Genomic DNA, 15,115 nt, shown 5'->3' on the forward strand with positions numbered 1-15,115 from the left:
CAATGTATGGTACTGCTGGATTTTTGGTCCTGTACTTTCTAATGTCTTGCTGTAGCCTAAAAGATGGCACTTGACTCTTCAGCTCATTTCTGGGGAGGGCCATACAGGGCAGGTATTGCCTGTGTCCTGTGGGAAAAAAGTAAATCCCATCCCTCAATGTGCAAAAAAACCTCCATGCATGACATAGGAGATTCCATGTGAACATCAGGAAAAACTTTTCCACTGTGAGCGACAGAGCACTGGAACAGGTTGCCCAGGGGGGTTGTGGAGTCTCCTACGTTGGAGATATTCAAGGCCCGCCTGGACAAGTTCCTGTGTGATGTACCCTAGGTTACGCTGCTCTTGTTGGGGGGTTGGACTAGATGATCTTTTGAGGTCCCTTCCAACCCTTGGGATTCTGTGATTCTGTGTGACATGAACACACAGAGATGGATCAGAGGATTCTGCTCTGAGTCATTAAGAAGCTAAGCTATAGGAGCTTTAAAACAGGAGCCATCTCTTCCAAAGGGGAAAAAACTCCACCCAGAAGCAAGCAGCAGGCAAGCATCATTGTGTTCCTTTAAATTCATACATGAGAAGCACATACTGGTCCATGGGAACAGGCATATGCATTTTAATGGGATATTAACCCACAGGAGGATACAAGGACTCAGCCTTTCTCATTTTACTGTTTTCCTTGCTGGGAGACCTGAAGGAAGGGGCAAACATACCATGTGACAAACACACCATGTAACACCAGTCCTGTCCCTCAAAGGAGGATGAAAATACATATCCCTCTACTTCAGCAAATGCAATGCAGCAGTAATTTTGCAAGCTGCTGACATGTTAATAACAGCTATAGAAGAGTAACTGGTTGTGTGGGACCATGGCAGAAACGGTAATTTCTCATTCAACACTGCATTTTCTTCCATTAACACAATTTGAATGGCAGGAAAAGCGCCTTCAGGAGCCCTGATGCCATATCCTTCACAGGGAGGCCTCAGACCCTGTTGTGTCAGACAGCACTCATGTCAACCACAGCACTGCATGGCACAGAAATCCATTTTAAAAACCATGTTAAAAATACCACTTTCTGTGAGAAAGGAAAGGAAGGGAGAGAAGGACATGAAATGTTTGCACGTACCTAGCAAACGGAGAAGCAGGAAAAGCACCCCCAAAGCGTAAGACTTGAGTTCGGGGCTCACAGTTCTGTAGGGAGAAGGGAGGGAGAGAGTGAAATTGATTCTTCGTGTTCCGCTTTGATTAACACACCTCATGGCCATTCTGAGCTGTCAGCCAGGATGCCACCACCACCTCTTCAAAAAGTCATTAAAGGGGTTTTCGCTTAAGCTGCCTACAGCCCCAAAAGTAACTGCATCAGTGATAAGTTCAGGCATTTAGCTAAGTCATTAATAACAACAGCTAATCTTGTCGTCAGCTGGGGAAAAATGAAATTCCCATCCCAGTAAATGACCATTTACAAGATCCCCATCATGCGTTCAAGGCTCAAGATGTTGAGAACTGAAGGGAGAGGATGCTTTTTGCTCTGAAACTTTTCAGACTACTGGGGACAATAGAAGGAAGGGAGGATGATGGACCAAAAGGTTCCGTCAGCTTGTTAAATCAAGCCTCCCAATGAGGAAATGCTCATGACTAGTTCTCATGGGTGTGAGTTTAGCATGCAAACATTTTTTTACGCTGGGAACACAACAGTTGTGCTGCTTTTTGCTATGAACAGAACCCACTCTGTCACATTAGTGTTATCCTTCAAAGGTGCTTTAAAAAATAATTCATGGCTTTCCAATTTGCTTAGCTCAATGACATTACTCGCTAAAGTCATCCTCCTGGGGTAGGCTCAGCAAAGCCTTTGGAATTTCAGAAATCATTAATTTGTTCTTAAGTCTTGTAATAGCATTTTATTTCCCACAGTACATAAAGGATGGGAAAGCAGGACAGTGATCCCCATATGAATAGATTCATCACACGGGGGATCTTTAAAAGCCTGAGCTGCCTCTTCCATTAGCTGGTTACAGAGGTCCTCAGGAAGCATGGCTAGTGTTATCCATAGTGTCAGTGGTGGTCTTCTGTATGAATACAGATAATACCAATAAACCAGCCAGGAAAAGCATGTGGTTTTAAGAGAAGACCATTCTTATTACCTGCCCTCATCTCACACATTACACAAGCCACCTAGCACCATACCATGACTCCTGCATGAAGCCTCTGACCTCTGGGTGAAATTTCAGCACAGTTTTCAGGCAGAAGGCCAGGCTCAATAGAAAGCTTTGGAAAAATGTTCCAGTGGTTAATGGCTTGGCTCAAATAGGATTCTACAGTTGGGTGGGAAATGAAGGAAAAAAAGAGCATTCAAGTTTATTTTATGGAAAGAAATAGTGAAATATTCACAGTGGATTTTTAATTGGTGGTGGTGTCCTTTCAGCCACTCTTTGTATTTAAGACCAAAGTCAATTCCCATACCTTAAGCCAGAGTAGAAGTTGCCACTTGTTGACATGTCCTTTCCTCACTGACTACAGCACTGAATAAATGACTTGCTGAGACATCTAATTTGTAGACACTGAAAGTCATTTTTAAAGTAACCATAGGAACTGCTGATGCCACTTGTCACTGCCACTGCCACTGGGGACCATATGCCAAAGCTTTCTTTTACCAATCCAAGATGGCAGCGGCAAGAAAGCATGAGGTCATATATGGTGAAGAGCTCTTCCCTGTGTATTTTAGATTCTGAGGGCAGTGGAGCAATTTGGATGTGTGAATTGTTTATCCCCTACAGCTGTGAGCTGAACTTTGTTAATATTCCTTCTGCTTTTCTTATTCCCTTGTATTCTTCTTTCTGGCTGGTGACTGGCTTATCTCATTTGAAGCTGACATGAAAACGTCTCCATGCAGGATCCTACAGGTGCTGGCAGCTCCCTTGAACAAAGAACCCTTCAAACTTCAAATTACTTTTGCCACAATATTTATCATGAGAAATTTGATTTCCCTTTAGCTACTGTAGATGCAAAGAGAGAAACGAACTAGGAGATGGAATATCTCATTTTGTATCCTGCAGGGAGACATGCCCTCACAGAGCTGTTCTGTCCAAGATCCACTCAAGAGTGTGTTTCTAATACCGACCTTATTGATTTAATTTTATTGGAATTTTCCAGGCAGCAGAATGGATCTGCTATTTATGCCTCTGGTTATTATTCTCAGTAAGTGACAGTCTGGACAGACAAGTAATGCTGGATAAATGTGGACTTAGATATATACATATATCATAAGGTGAAGTGTGCCATGTGTCTGGGAATAACACAAGGTCAATTATTAGAGTAAGCTACTTTTGCCTACCTATTCATATTGGATCAACTCAGATGTCCTTCAGAGTTTCACAAGTTCCTTCTGTTCTTGGACTTGGGCCAGGGTGAGAGAAGTTAAAACTCTGGCCAGGGAGGGTATTGACCAAAGCTAGGTTTTGCCACAGCCCTTCACTTTCCCAAGGTTTCTATGACCTCTAGACCATCTCTAAACGCATCTCATCAAGCCATTATGTGTTGAGCACATGGGGTTCCCCTTCCCTGATGCAGTTGTAATTTCCTTACTACCTGGAGTGAAAACTGCACATCTGTTTCCCTTCCCATGCTAATCCCAGCCTTGGTAAGAACAAGCCTACCACATTTCTGTGCAGCATCTCTGCAGGGATCTTCTCTTTGCAAGCCCAGTCTTTCAGCACTCCCATTTTACCAAAGTTGTACCAAGCAATTCCTGTATTCTCTCTAGCAGGTCTGTACTGTAATCTGGTGGGGCCATGCCATGGACAAAACCAGGTGCCACCAAGTGAAACAACGGCGTAGAGAGAAAACGATTTAATTAACACTTGAAACAATGGGGCTGAAATTCAGGAGGACTGCTCAGGCTTTCCCCAACTCTCACTTGCAGGTAAAGGCAGTAAAGCAGGAGAAAGCCTATGCCCATAGCTCCTTTTGAAAATACAGGCAGCACTTTAAAGGTGTCTTCACCAGGGAACGCTTAGTTAAAAGAGGATTTCCTGATGGCTTGAGTGGAGGTTCAGCTCAAACTCCTGAATCTGGGGGCAGTCAGTGCAGCCTGAAATACAGACTCCAGGAGCTGTGCAGGATCCTCAGCTCCTTGCAGCTCCCAGCAGCATCCCATGGTCCCTCCAGCCGTGTTCCCACCCCAAGAGCAGCCCCATCAGACTCATGGGTTCCTCCCAGTTGCGGTCGTACCTGATGAGTATGATAACTGACGGTGTCTGCGCCATGGCCCCGATCATGCTGCACACACACATCACACAGAGGAATGTCAGGAAGGCCTCTTCGCAGCCGGGACTGGGGCATTTGCCAGGAACGACGGTGGCATTTTCAGCAGGGACCGAGGTGAGGCATGAACAGCCACTGAGGTTCTGCAAAGGAGCACAGGGGTTCAGCATGAGGGAGAGCCACGGTCCCCAGCCCCTGCCCTGCTCTGTTGGCAACAGCAACTCTGAATCCTCTAATGGTCAATTAAGTAACTCCTAAGTGCTTGTTTGACGGGGGTTTGGAGATAATTTCAGAAGCCCATCAGCTCTGATGCATGCTACCAGCAAAGGAAAGCTGTCCCTTGGCTTGTTTCTTTTCTTCAGCTCCTTTCAAGTCTCTCCCATAAATGTCACTGCAACAAAATTATTACCACGTTATACCTCTTTGGAGGAGAATAAAGAAACGATCTGTGTCCCTGCGACAAGGAAGGTCCCCAAATGATGGTTCTAATTACTTTCTTATTTACCTCCATCCTCTTGGCTGTTGCAATTAAACTGGAGTACATTAAAAGCAGGTAAATCTGCAGCCTTGTTCTTGGCTGTGCGTTTGGTGCCTGCTTCCAGCACCCTGAATCCTGGGAAGGAGCCACTCACGATGGGTGGCTGTGGCTCACCAAGAGCTGAACTATCACAGCTTGATGGCACAGACACTGCTGGACTCAAGTGCTAATAAATGACATCTGGTTCAAAGGGATTTGTGTTGAGCTAAAAGCTGAAGTCAGGCAAGATAAACTTTATCAATCTGTGATCAGAAGGAGGGTGAAATGACTGCATTTTGCTTTCATCTCTCCAGTAAGTGCAGGGTGTGAAAAGAAGCTTTGTTTGCCAGTCACAGTTTTAGGGAATTCTCTTTTTTTGGTCTTATTTTCCACTTGCCCTCCTGAATTTCTGAGTGTGGGATGTCAGCACAATTAAGGCACACAATACTACCAAGAAATCCCTTAATGAATACAGAATGAAAGGATCATAAATGATTCATGGCTTGTCTTCATCAGCCCGCTGGGTTTGCAGGTCACATGTTTGTAAGAGGAGTAACGCTATAAAATAAAACATGTTGAAAAACAGCTAAATCTCCTCCTCTTCCTCCCTACTACGTTCAAGCAGAAACTCTTTTGCTTTTCTGCTGGGTCCCCTTAGGACCATACAAAAGCACACTTTCTGGTTCACTGCCTCTAAAGATAAGCATCCACAGGGATACCAATCCCTTTCTACTGCATAGGAGTCAAATGATTTTCTTCCAAAGAAGTGCATAGAGGGCAAGAGAGACCGCAGTGCAGAACTGCAGGAGAGCTGAGGAGATATGCAGGTGCCTTTCTGGCTGGCAAGCAATAGTTAACATAACAAATTCCTCTGCTGTGAGTTAGAAGCTGCCACCTGAAGGCTCCGAGATGGTGACAATTAGCACCACTGCAGTGGTGTCTGCACACAGACAACAGGAATGTGTAGTTCCTGGCTTTTACTGCAGTGCTTTGCTAGCAAACAACCTGGACACAACCCTGTGGATTAAAAGCCATCTAAGTCCAGGAAAGTACACACCTGCACTGAAAGATCCTGGGACAAAATTCCCACCATGGCAAACATGCAAACCTGGCTGCTTATTTCCTCTTACCAGTGAAGAGAAGGTACCTGTTTCTGGAAGTGGTGGGGCAGATTCTCCTCCCATTGGTGTGATGTTTGAGGCAGGTCCTCACCTCCACTGCCTGAAAACTTATCCCTCAATCTCCTTTTTCAACCGTTCTGCACCCAGGTGCTGGCCCAAAGCACTGCGAGCAGTTTGTACCAACTACATCTGCTTGCTTAGCGTTGCGCCTCATCCTTACCTGGGAGATCTTTGATCTTTTATTACTGACACACTCTTACAACTCACAGACATCAAACAAGGAAACATCAAAGATGGAGTTCTACCTTTGTCCTGTGGAGAGGCAACTTCTTGCTACGTGTGCCAAATTGATATAGATTCTCTTGTCTGCAATCCCACTGCATTCAACTACGCATTATCACAGCCTTCCACTGCCCAGCTGCTTGCACACCCAGATTTATTATGTGTGTCTGAAGATGCAGAGTTTGCACCTTTAACAGCATCCTGAGTTTGGAGTAATTATCCATGCAAATCACCCATGGTTTTAATTACTTATTCTTTTAAACTCTGGCTCTGACAAGCTGGTACTTCAAAGCAAAGCTGTGAGATGCCAGCACAGTAATGCCAGGCTGGAATTCATGAGTCTCCAGCCAAAAAGGGTGAGGGAAGCACTGGCATCAAACAAACTAGATGCACAGTCAAATGCTTCATAGGCAAGGGTCACTCCCAGGAATGGCTTAAAAGATAAATTCCTGAGGGTGCCAGAACTCTGCCTATCAGAACTGATGCCTAAGGCTTTTTGGACAGGTAGACCTCTGCAACCAGCTCAGGAAGAGAGAAGAAATGAGAAAGAAAAGCTAACTGAGCTACACATTGCTTTTAGAAATTGTTCACAGAGGAAAAGCAGAGAGAGGGAGTCAGAAATGTCCAATGCAGTAAAGTTAAATAAAGCATTCAGAGAATTTTATGTCCCAGTAAAAAGCAACCCTTGGCTCATCACGAGCATAAAACATTCACAAGACCCTCTAGGCAGATCATTACCTGGATTATGAGTTTAAAACCTGGTTTGGCAATTTGGCTTTGCCTCAGGGCTGTTGCAGGGCCAAACTGGTCCATAATTCCTGATAACGCCTTTTCCAGAGGATGCTATTGCTTCACTAATTTGTGTTCAAAACATTACTGCAAAAAAACACCCTACAAAACAAAGCAGTGGAAAGAACCCCATGATGAGGGAAAGGCAAAATACGGAAGAATAAGTAAGAGACTGTGAGGGAGAGTGAGGTTTTTGCTCAGAGGTTTGTTCTTGCAGAGCACGAAGGACAGGCAGCTGCAGACTGAAGGGGCAGAGCTGAATTTTCATTACTGTTCTCCCTCCAGAGAAGCCAGAGCTTTGCCCTGATCTGCACAGTGAGGAGGTTGTTCCTGCCCTCCAGCCATGGACCGCATCGGCTGTATTCTTGCTAAGGGCTTGGTGAACTGGTGTGACACTATGCCATGTGTCCTGTACAAGCTGACTTCTTGTTAAAAGCATTGTATTGTGGCTCCAGGTGTTGACTTGTCTCTTGTTGGGAGTAGGAGTAGGAAGAGGGCAGGAGGTAACACCTTTGCATGTGTCACACACTCATGGAGTCCCTTGTGGGGATGCTGAAAGCACTTGGAAACTGTGGTATTTTGAATTGCAGCCTACATCTCTGCAGATGGAGTGGGAATTGACAAGAGTTTTAAACAGGTCGAGCTCCAGGGCATCTGGGCTCTGAGGCTGCACTTGCTAGAGCAAGCCTGCACCTCTGCTCACTGGCACTTGCGGGAGGTTTGTCTCTTTAGCAGAGGAAGGGAGGTTTGATGTTGCCTCAAAAAGGAAAGATGAAGCCGTGGAGGTGAGCACTGATTTCCCTGCAGCCGCAAATGCAGGTCAGCCTGGTCTCAGGGAGCAAGGATCGCAGAACACCACCAATTCCCACCCATGGGAGCAGCAGGCACTCATTTTCAGTGTAATCTGAAGACATTAGTATTTCGGCAGCAAAATCTGGAAAAGCAGGCTTTTAAGATATTGCTGAAAATTCCCCTCAACTTTACACAGAGATGATTTGGTCTTTAAGAGTTTTCTAAAGGAAATAATCTCCTAAATATGGAGAATTGAAAAATACAGAATGTCTTTGGTTGGAATCTCTGCTCCCTTGACACCTGCTCTTGCTGGTGCCTCAGAGTAAAGCAGGAAAAGAGAGAAAAGCAAGAGAAGCAGAAGGAAAGGTTAAACAAGGATGAATAAAACCAGGATCTGGTCACATGTTGGTCCCACAGCCTGGGCTAGTGAGCTCTTGCAGAGGATCTAGGTTCTACCAATGGACAACTGTGTAGATTTCCTACCATGTTCCCTGCTTCTGTGGTGAGGAGAAAGACCAGAGGAGGAGGAGGAGGATGGGAAATGCCATCCTGCTCCATAAGAGTCAGCAGGCATTTATGCAAACAATGACAGTGGCTCAGGCCTATCTGATGCATGAGGCTAGTTTTTTGGGGTGTAACCATTGTTGGCTGTAAATGAGTTGCTCTACCAGATGCATACTAACCTCACTCACTCGCACCCATGGAGCTGTTCCTAACAGTCCCAATGAAAATCCACTCACCGTGCTGCTGCAGCCAGCAAAGCAGGCAGATAAGTATGTGACCCCGTCTGCCCCACACACTGGAGTGAAGGAATCAGTTTGGCATTCACAGTTGTTATTGCAGGGGGAATACGGGTCCAGAGATGAGGTTGGAGTTGAGCTGGAAGAGAAACAGAAAGAGAAATTAAAGGGCAGTGTGATGATATCAGCCAGCTTTTCCAATCGTTGCCACACAAAGCTGGCTTTGAAGAGGGGCAGCTAAGCCAAACAGATTACAAAAATCAGTGTGCAGGCTATCTGGTTCTCATCTTTAAGAAATCCAGGCTACAGCTTCTCCTTGGGGACAGAAACGCCATGGCCACTATCTTTCTGCAGCAGGAAATCTAATGTGAGGCTTGGGCTGCCTCGATACCCCAACGAGGAGCCCCAAGGAAACCCAAAGAGATGCTGTGGAGATTGCTCTTTGTTTTTCTACAACAGTAAGGAGCTGAGAGCATGAAGTTGTCATCTTCTAAAACATCACTGCTGCATATTAAGGAGCACCAGAAAAGAAAACACAGAATAACTCTCTCCAAGTCCTGTGAATGCTACAGGGCACCCTGTGCCTCCTCATTTCTCCCATTAAAAAAAGCCTGGAGCCACATGTACTCCCTCCTCACCATATCTGAATTTCCAGGCATCTAAAACCTGCTTCTGCAGATTCTCCTCAGGCACTTAAATAAATGTACAAAGCAGTGCACGTCCCTCACTGCCAGGAGAAACCAGATGGTGCAGTGCACCCAATGCTATGTAGCTGGCCATGGGTGCAGAATCGGGTCTGGCACCTTTTAATTCAGTTTGACTGATTTTAGTAGAGCTCCATTGTGAGCTGCAGGTACTCAGCTCTCACAGTGATGAGTGGCATGAAAATATCCCAGACTAAGAGCCCTATATGACATTACCTTCTATATGTTTGCTCTACATGGTTATCTAAGGGCCAGCACTGCCTGAAGGCTGCCTGTTGAGGACAGTAACAAAGCATTTATATTGGTAAGGCTGTGTGAGACCCTGAAGTTCTCTGCGGACTCACTTGTTTCCATAGGGAACAGTAACCCCTGCCACAGGTCCTGTGTCGCATCCCAGGAACAGGAAAGACACGTAGCAAGCTGTGGACACCAGGTTCACCAGCATGGCCATCCTGATGGCTCCCAGAGCGGACAGGCTGAGCTTCTTCACCAAGAGGCCACCCAGGAATATGCCCAGACAGGCGCATGGGATTGCTGTCATCCCTGCAAGAGGAAAGATCGGTCAGCAAGAAGGGTGAGTGGGGCTTTTTACTTTCCAGCAGAGAGTTTTGTGCTCTACCGTGGGGAAACCTTGCAATGACCAACTGCTGGAATAGCACCAACCTGGGGTTGCCCAAAAAGAGAGGAATGGATGCAAATGGCTATGCTACCTTGCACAGCAAAACTGGGATTTTCTTCCAGTTCTCATCCATATGGGGTGAGATGCTGACATTGCTGAGATTGGCCCACCCTAACCTAAGCAGAATCATTTCCAATGTTTCCTGCAACAGTTAGTAGACAAAGCCAAGGATTTTGCATGTTGTCCAGGGGCTTTGCATGAGCCCTGCTGGGTGTACTTCACAGCAGTCTGATCTTCAGAGACCAGGCAAAAGTCACAACTGAATATATGAATTCTCCCTTAAAGAATCTTCTTAAACTGTGAAATGCAAAATCGCTGCCAGAATTGACTCACTTCCCAGGCGCAGAAAGGCATTATCACACTAAGCTTGTCTGGGTTCACTTCTCTCCCTCTGCTGCCAGGCCTTACCTGCCTGGGCTAAGCTTAGAAGTGTACCCAAACCCTGGCATTTCTGGAGTCCCATAAACGCCATGTGGGAAATCCGGTCTCAATTTTGTTCAAATGAAACAAGTTGTGAGGATTGTGGATGTATTGAAGTCTCCCTTCTCACTGCTAGATCAGAAGCAGGACGTGCTCCTGCTCACGGTGACCCATCCTTGCTGAGCATTCAGCTCTACTCACATGCTGACTGGCTAGGGCATCTTCCACCACACTGTGGTGGTTTTCCTTCTCACAGTGGGTCAGTGGTGAAGCTGCTTTCCTTTGCAAAGCCTTTAATTCTCAGAAAAGATGGAACATCTTTGATAGCTCTGGCCTTCTGTCAAATCCTATTAAAATTCACCAGCGAGTTCTTGTGTCACTGGGGGAAACCGCAGGGGATTGTTTCTTTTGGAAAACCAGGCCAAAACCAGAAGCTATTGGAGCTCAGTGTGAATTGGGAATGATCAGCAGAAGATGAATTAAGATCCTGCTTTGGTAAGTCACTTTTAGGGCAGCCTAAGCAGTGAGACTGGTTATGGTTACCAGCTGTACTGAACACTTGAATGCCTTTGAACACTAGAGATGTGGTGTTTTCTGTGGTAACTCACCCAGGAGCTGGTTGGCAGATGAGGTGGTGAGGTTGAACTGCTGCTCCAGGTACTTTCCCAGGAAGGCAGCGAAGCCAGCCACCACCGCGATCTCCATGCAGGCTGCCAGGATGATGCAGGTGAAGACGGGATTGGAGAGCAAGTGCTTAGTTACTTTGGGGATCACTGGAAGAGAGGAAAAAGGCAGAGGTGTTTTAGTGTAGGCTGTACTCGAGGCGCTGGAAGTACCTTGCTGTTCTCCTGCAGGACAAACTGATTTCAAATCAGAGGTAATTTGCTGTTCTGCGCAGACCAGCTGGTTGAAATGTGGCAACATCAGAACAGAGTGAAGCGCCAGAACAGTGCCATCTAAGGATTCAGATACCAGAAGGGTGCAAAATCACCTGTCATTACTTTTGCATCCTACAGATGACTCTGAAATTTTGAAGGATGACTGTTTTCCAATACTGCTTTTGTTTCTCTCACAGGGAAGTCAATCAAAGCCTCGTATTCTTTCTCCTTCTCCTTTCCCTACCAGCCCCCCATGAACAATGCTGAACCAGCCGATAGGTGGCATGAATAGTGTGCTCCACACTGCACAAGCTTTCAGACACAAGCTAACCCAGCTCACTCTGGGCCTTTCCTTCTTGCCATCCAGATCTGCTTCACTTTCTTATTCCCACACCAGACTGACTCATGTGCTGAAGGACACCTTCTTGCAGCACATTGGGGTGAAATCTAAAATTCTCCTGCTTAGCCTGGGGTCACCCATGGGCATAAGGGACCTCATACCTGGGACAGACATTTTAGCCTGTGTGTTCCCGTAACCCAGAGCTTCACCAGCCAAGCAACGCCTTCCATGCAGACCCTACCAGCCTTGGTGGCTGCAAGGGCAGAAGAGGACACACTGAGCTATTCACTAAGATGCACACGCACTTGCTTTAGTTTCATGACCCACTGGCTCCTCCCTCCCACTATCATTACTGTCCGGAGTCCTCTTCAAGCCTGTCTCTATTTCTGATAAGCAAACATGAGCTACCTTACAAAAGGAAATCTGGCTAATGAATCAGATAGCACATTTTCTACTTCAGCGAACATTTTAATTATTGCTGAGATAACACAGCTTGAAGAGGAGAGCATCCCACTACAGAAGAGAGCCTTGCTTTGTCTCAATACCTGATGACTAATTTCGCCCTGAATTAAATGTGAAAATCATTAAGTTTCAAAATTACCTCGCTGAAGTGTAGTGAAGCCTCAATGGACCCCTATTTGCATTCTGAAATCCATCCCCCACATCCCCTGTGGTGTACCAAGGTCTGGCAGATGACAAATTTCTCTGGTTTTGGCTCCTGTTTTCCCTTAAGGCTTTTTTTGGTGCAAAACCCAATTACACTGGCTTCAGCAAATGAATGCACAGCTCTTTGTCAAGACTTTGCTTGGGTCCCCTTGGTTCTTGGGGAGAAGGGGGGAAAAGGGTTATAATTAGGTTTGATATAACCTTTTGGGAAGGGGCCACTCCACAGTTTCTGTTCTCTTTATATCACAAATGTATTTTCCCGCTGTATAAAATCCTTGCTTCCTGAGGATTTGCTGAACATAATGAAGGTGCAGGAGGCACAGGATCTTTTAGTAGAGCAGGGGAAAAAAAAGGAAAAGAAAAGAAAATACTGGGAGGGTGGAATGGAGGTGGGGGGATTCAGATGTGGATGATCTCAGAAGCAACCTGCTGCCTCCTTCAGTTCTTTGGTGGCCACCTCCGGAATTTCCCCTCCTTGCTAGGAAAAGGAGGGAAAATACAAAGGTGGACTTGGCAGCGCTGAGCTTGAAAAGCCGTATTTAAGGTATTAATGCCTGTTGTGCCTCCGGAGTACAGTTTGTGCAAGATTAATGGATTCCTCGAGATGTAGCTTTGTGCCAATTCGAATGCAAAGACACAAAGGTCTACCTCTAACTTTATCCACCAAGCAATAACAAGGACAGCCTGTCTTTTGCAGGAGGGAGTTAAAGATCATGGACGTTTATTTTTGAAGCTGGCAAGGCTGATACCCAACCATCATGCATTACCCAGGTCAAAATCCATCCTTTGCCCTTGGGGATGGACAGCGAACATTTTGGAGAGCTGTTGCACCACCTCAGACAAGAGAGGAGGCCTCGTGACTGCCTTACCTGGCAGTGTTGGGCATGAGTCCCATCACTTCATCATTGCTTCTCCTCCCTGTGTATCTGGGTGTGAGTTTTCTGGGACAGATCCTGTCCTCCACTGCATGTCTGACCACCATCTATTGCAACAGGGCTCTGTCCTAGCTAGAGGGTATAAAATAAAACCCAGTACAAAGAGTGCAAAGGCAACATAGGCAATACTTGGCACCCTCCATCATCATCTCAGCCAGGGCCAGCTCGATCTCTTTAATTTTCTAAGTGGAATGGCAGGAGGCTCCCCATAGAAATGAATATCCTTTCACCTTGCTACTGCCACTTGTTAGGATGAATCATTTGAAACCTGCTGTTGCCTTATCTGTCTCAGTTCTGGGGGCAAAATACCTCTGGGAACAAGAGTAAAAGTCATCAGTGAAGTTTAAAAATCTCTCAACAGACCAGAGTGATGTGCTTTCAGCTGCTTGGCATATGGTGCTGGGTATGAAGGGGGAATGGAAAATGTCTAATGGGAGACAGTAAAGCCCTGGAGACGCACAGTCAAGCACGGTGCTCCACCCCTGCAAAAGTCATGACAAATGTTACCCTGCACCTTGGTGGCCCAAAGGTTAGTGGAACACTTTGCAGCAGCACTTTGGAGATATAAACCTAAGGTTGAAGCCTGTTTGCTGAATGGGAAAAGGGAAAGGTCTTTTGGATTCGAAAGAGTCTCAGAAATCTGCTTGGAGAACCCATAAGCTGTATCAGATATGCACGGCTTTCCGTCCCACACTCAGAAGGACCAGCTCATTTAACATCCTTACCCACTGCACCCAATATGCTACAGAAATGATGGCGGAAAAGCAATTCACATTGTGATGGCAAGATATGCTGAGAAGAATGAGAAATTTCAGCCTCTTTTCACTGCTAAAGTACTTAAACCCAACTCTTCAGACCATTCATGTGCAGCATTAGTCACAGGATCATCCATAGATTGGAGGGGACCCAAGAAGATGTCCCAAAGCTCTCCAACACCCCTCAACTTCCCACCTTTTAACACCCCAAGCAACACTGCTAGGGCATCAAGCATCCTCCCTGTTTCCTGCTGTGGGGCCAGCTATGGGTGACAGGACACAGGCCTGACAAGCAAACACACTTACATAAACCAAGTAGCTTTGATTTGTCACTAAACATCAGGGAGTACCGGGGATAATTGGCAACCTCATTACATGAGGTTTAACTACTCTCCAGAAACAACAAACTATAATCATCACGTTGGTGCTTGAAATGAATTGTTTGGAACATTACAATCACCAAGGCCCCTTTTTCCAGTTGCAGCACCCTACAGAGACATGTTTTCAATTTGCAGTAAAGATGAGGAACACAGAAAGCAAAGTAATAAATTACAGGGGGGTTTACAGCCCAGTCCACCTAGGACAGCATGGTGAGGGAAAGCTGAAATGTAGTATTGAGCCAAAATATTACTTTCTAATAGCAACGTAAGTAGCAAGCCTCAGATCTGAATAGAAAACAAAAAGCAAAAATCTCCCCCTGGCTTGAGGAATAAGGGATGAAGAAAATAGTGCAAGCAGCAAGACAAAAGTACCTCCTGAAAAGAGGCAGCTTCTATAAAAGAGAATGTGAAGTAAGGCTGAAGGTGACTTGAATATGCCAAAGGTCACATGGCCTCGAACAAAATTAGTATCACAAAGGATATGAAAGAAAAGGATGACATCTATGTCAAAGAGGCTTCTTGACAGATACAAACCTGAAGCAACATGTCCTGGGTTCAGCTTAAACCACGAAACAAGAGTAACATCCTCATGTATGGAAAGCGGGTCGTTCTAGTCCTTTATCTTGCCGCCAGCAACCACCTTTGTTCAACTTCAGAGGGGGCCATAAATCTCCCTCATCACGGAGGTCATGGCAAGGCACAGTATCTTTTTGGAGACAGGCAAACTCTGCCTGACATCAGCTCAGCTTCTGCCCTGAAGTGTGCATGTTGAAGACCTCTCTAAATTAATCAAAGCTTCTGGTAACAGGGATGCTGGCTTTGAAATGACCAAGAAGAACCTGCCAGCAATCCTGCACCTT

At 45.8% G+C, this 15,115-nt stretch overlaps 1 protein-coding gene across 2 annotated transcripts in view; it reads right to left on the reverse strand.

The window, feature by feature from the left end:
• The window catches only part of SLCO3A1 (solute carrier organic anion transporter family member 3A1), a 157,756-nt gene that overhangs the window by 11,210 nt on the left and 131,431 nt on the right, over positions 1-15,115 (reverse strand). For both annotated transcript variants that reach the window (XM_061371295.1, XM_061371294.1), the window contains exons 5-9: positions 10,910-11,074; positions 9,547-9,745; positions 8,499-8,637; positions 4,225-4,400; positions 1,124-1,188 (exon numbers count right to left, since the gene is read on the reverse strand). In XM_061371295.1, the coding sequence (XP_061227279.1) occupies positions 1,124-1,188; positions 4,225-4,400; positions 8,499-8,637; positions 9,547-9,745; positions 10,910-11,074 (744 nt within the window). The remainder of the gene's footprint in view (positions 1-1,123; positions 1,189-4,224; positions 4,401-8,498; positions 8,638-9,546; positions 9,746-10,909; positions 11,075-15,115) is intronic.

The sequence above is a fragment of the Neopsephotus bourkii genome, unplaced genomic scaffold, assembly GCF_033783945.1.
Source record: "Neopsephotus bourkii isolate Nb327-2 ecotype Australia unplaced genomic scaffold, CSIRO-AGI_Nbou_v1 NB_1572, whole genome shotgun sequence".
NCBI lineage: Eukaryota > Metazoa > Chordata > Aves > Psittaciformes > Psittacidae > Neopsephotus > Neopsephotus bourkii.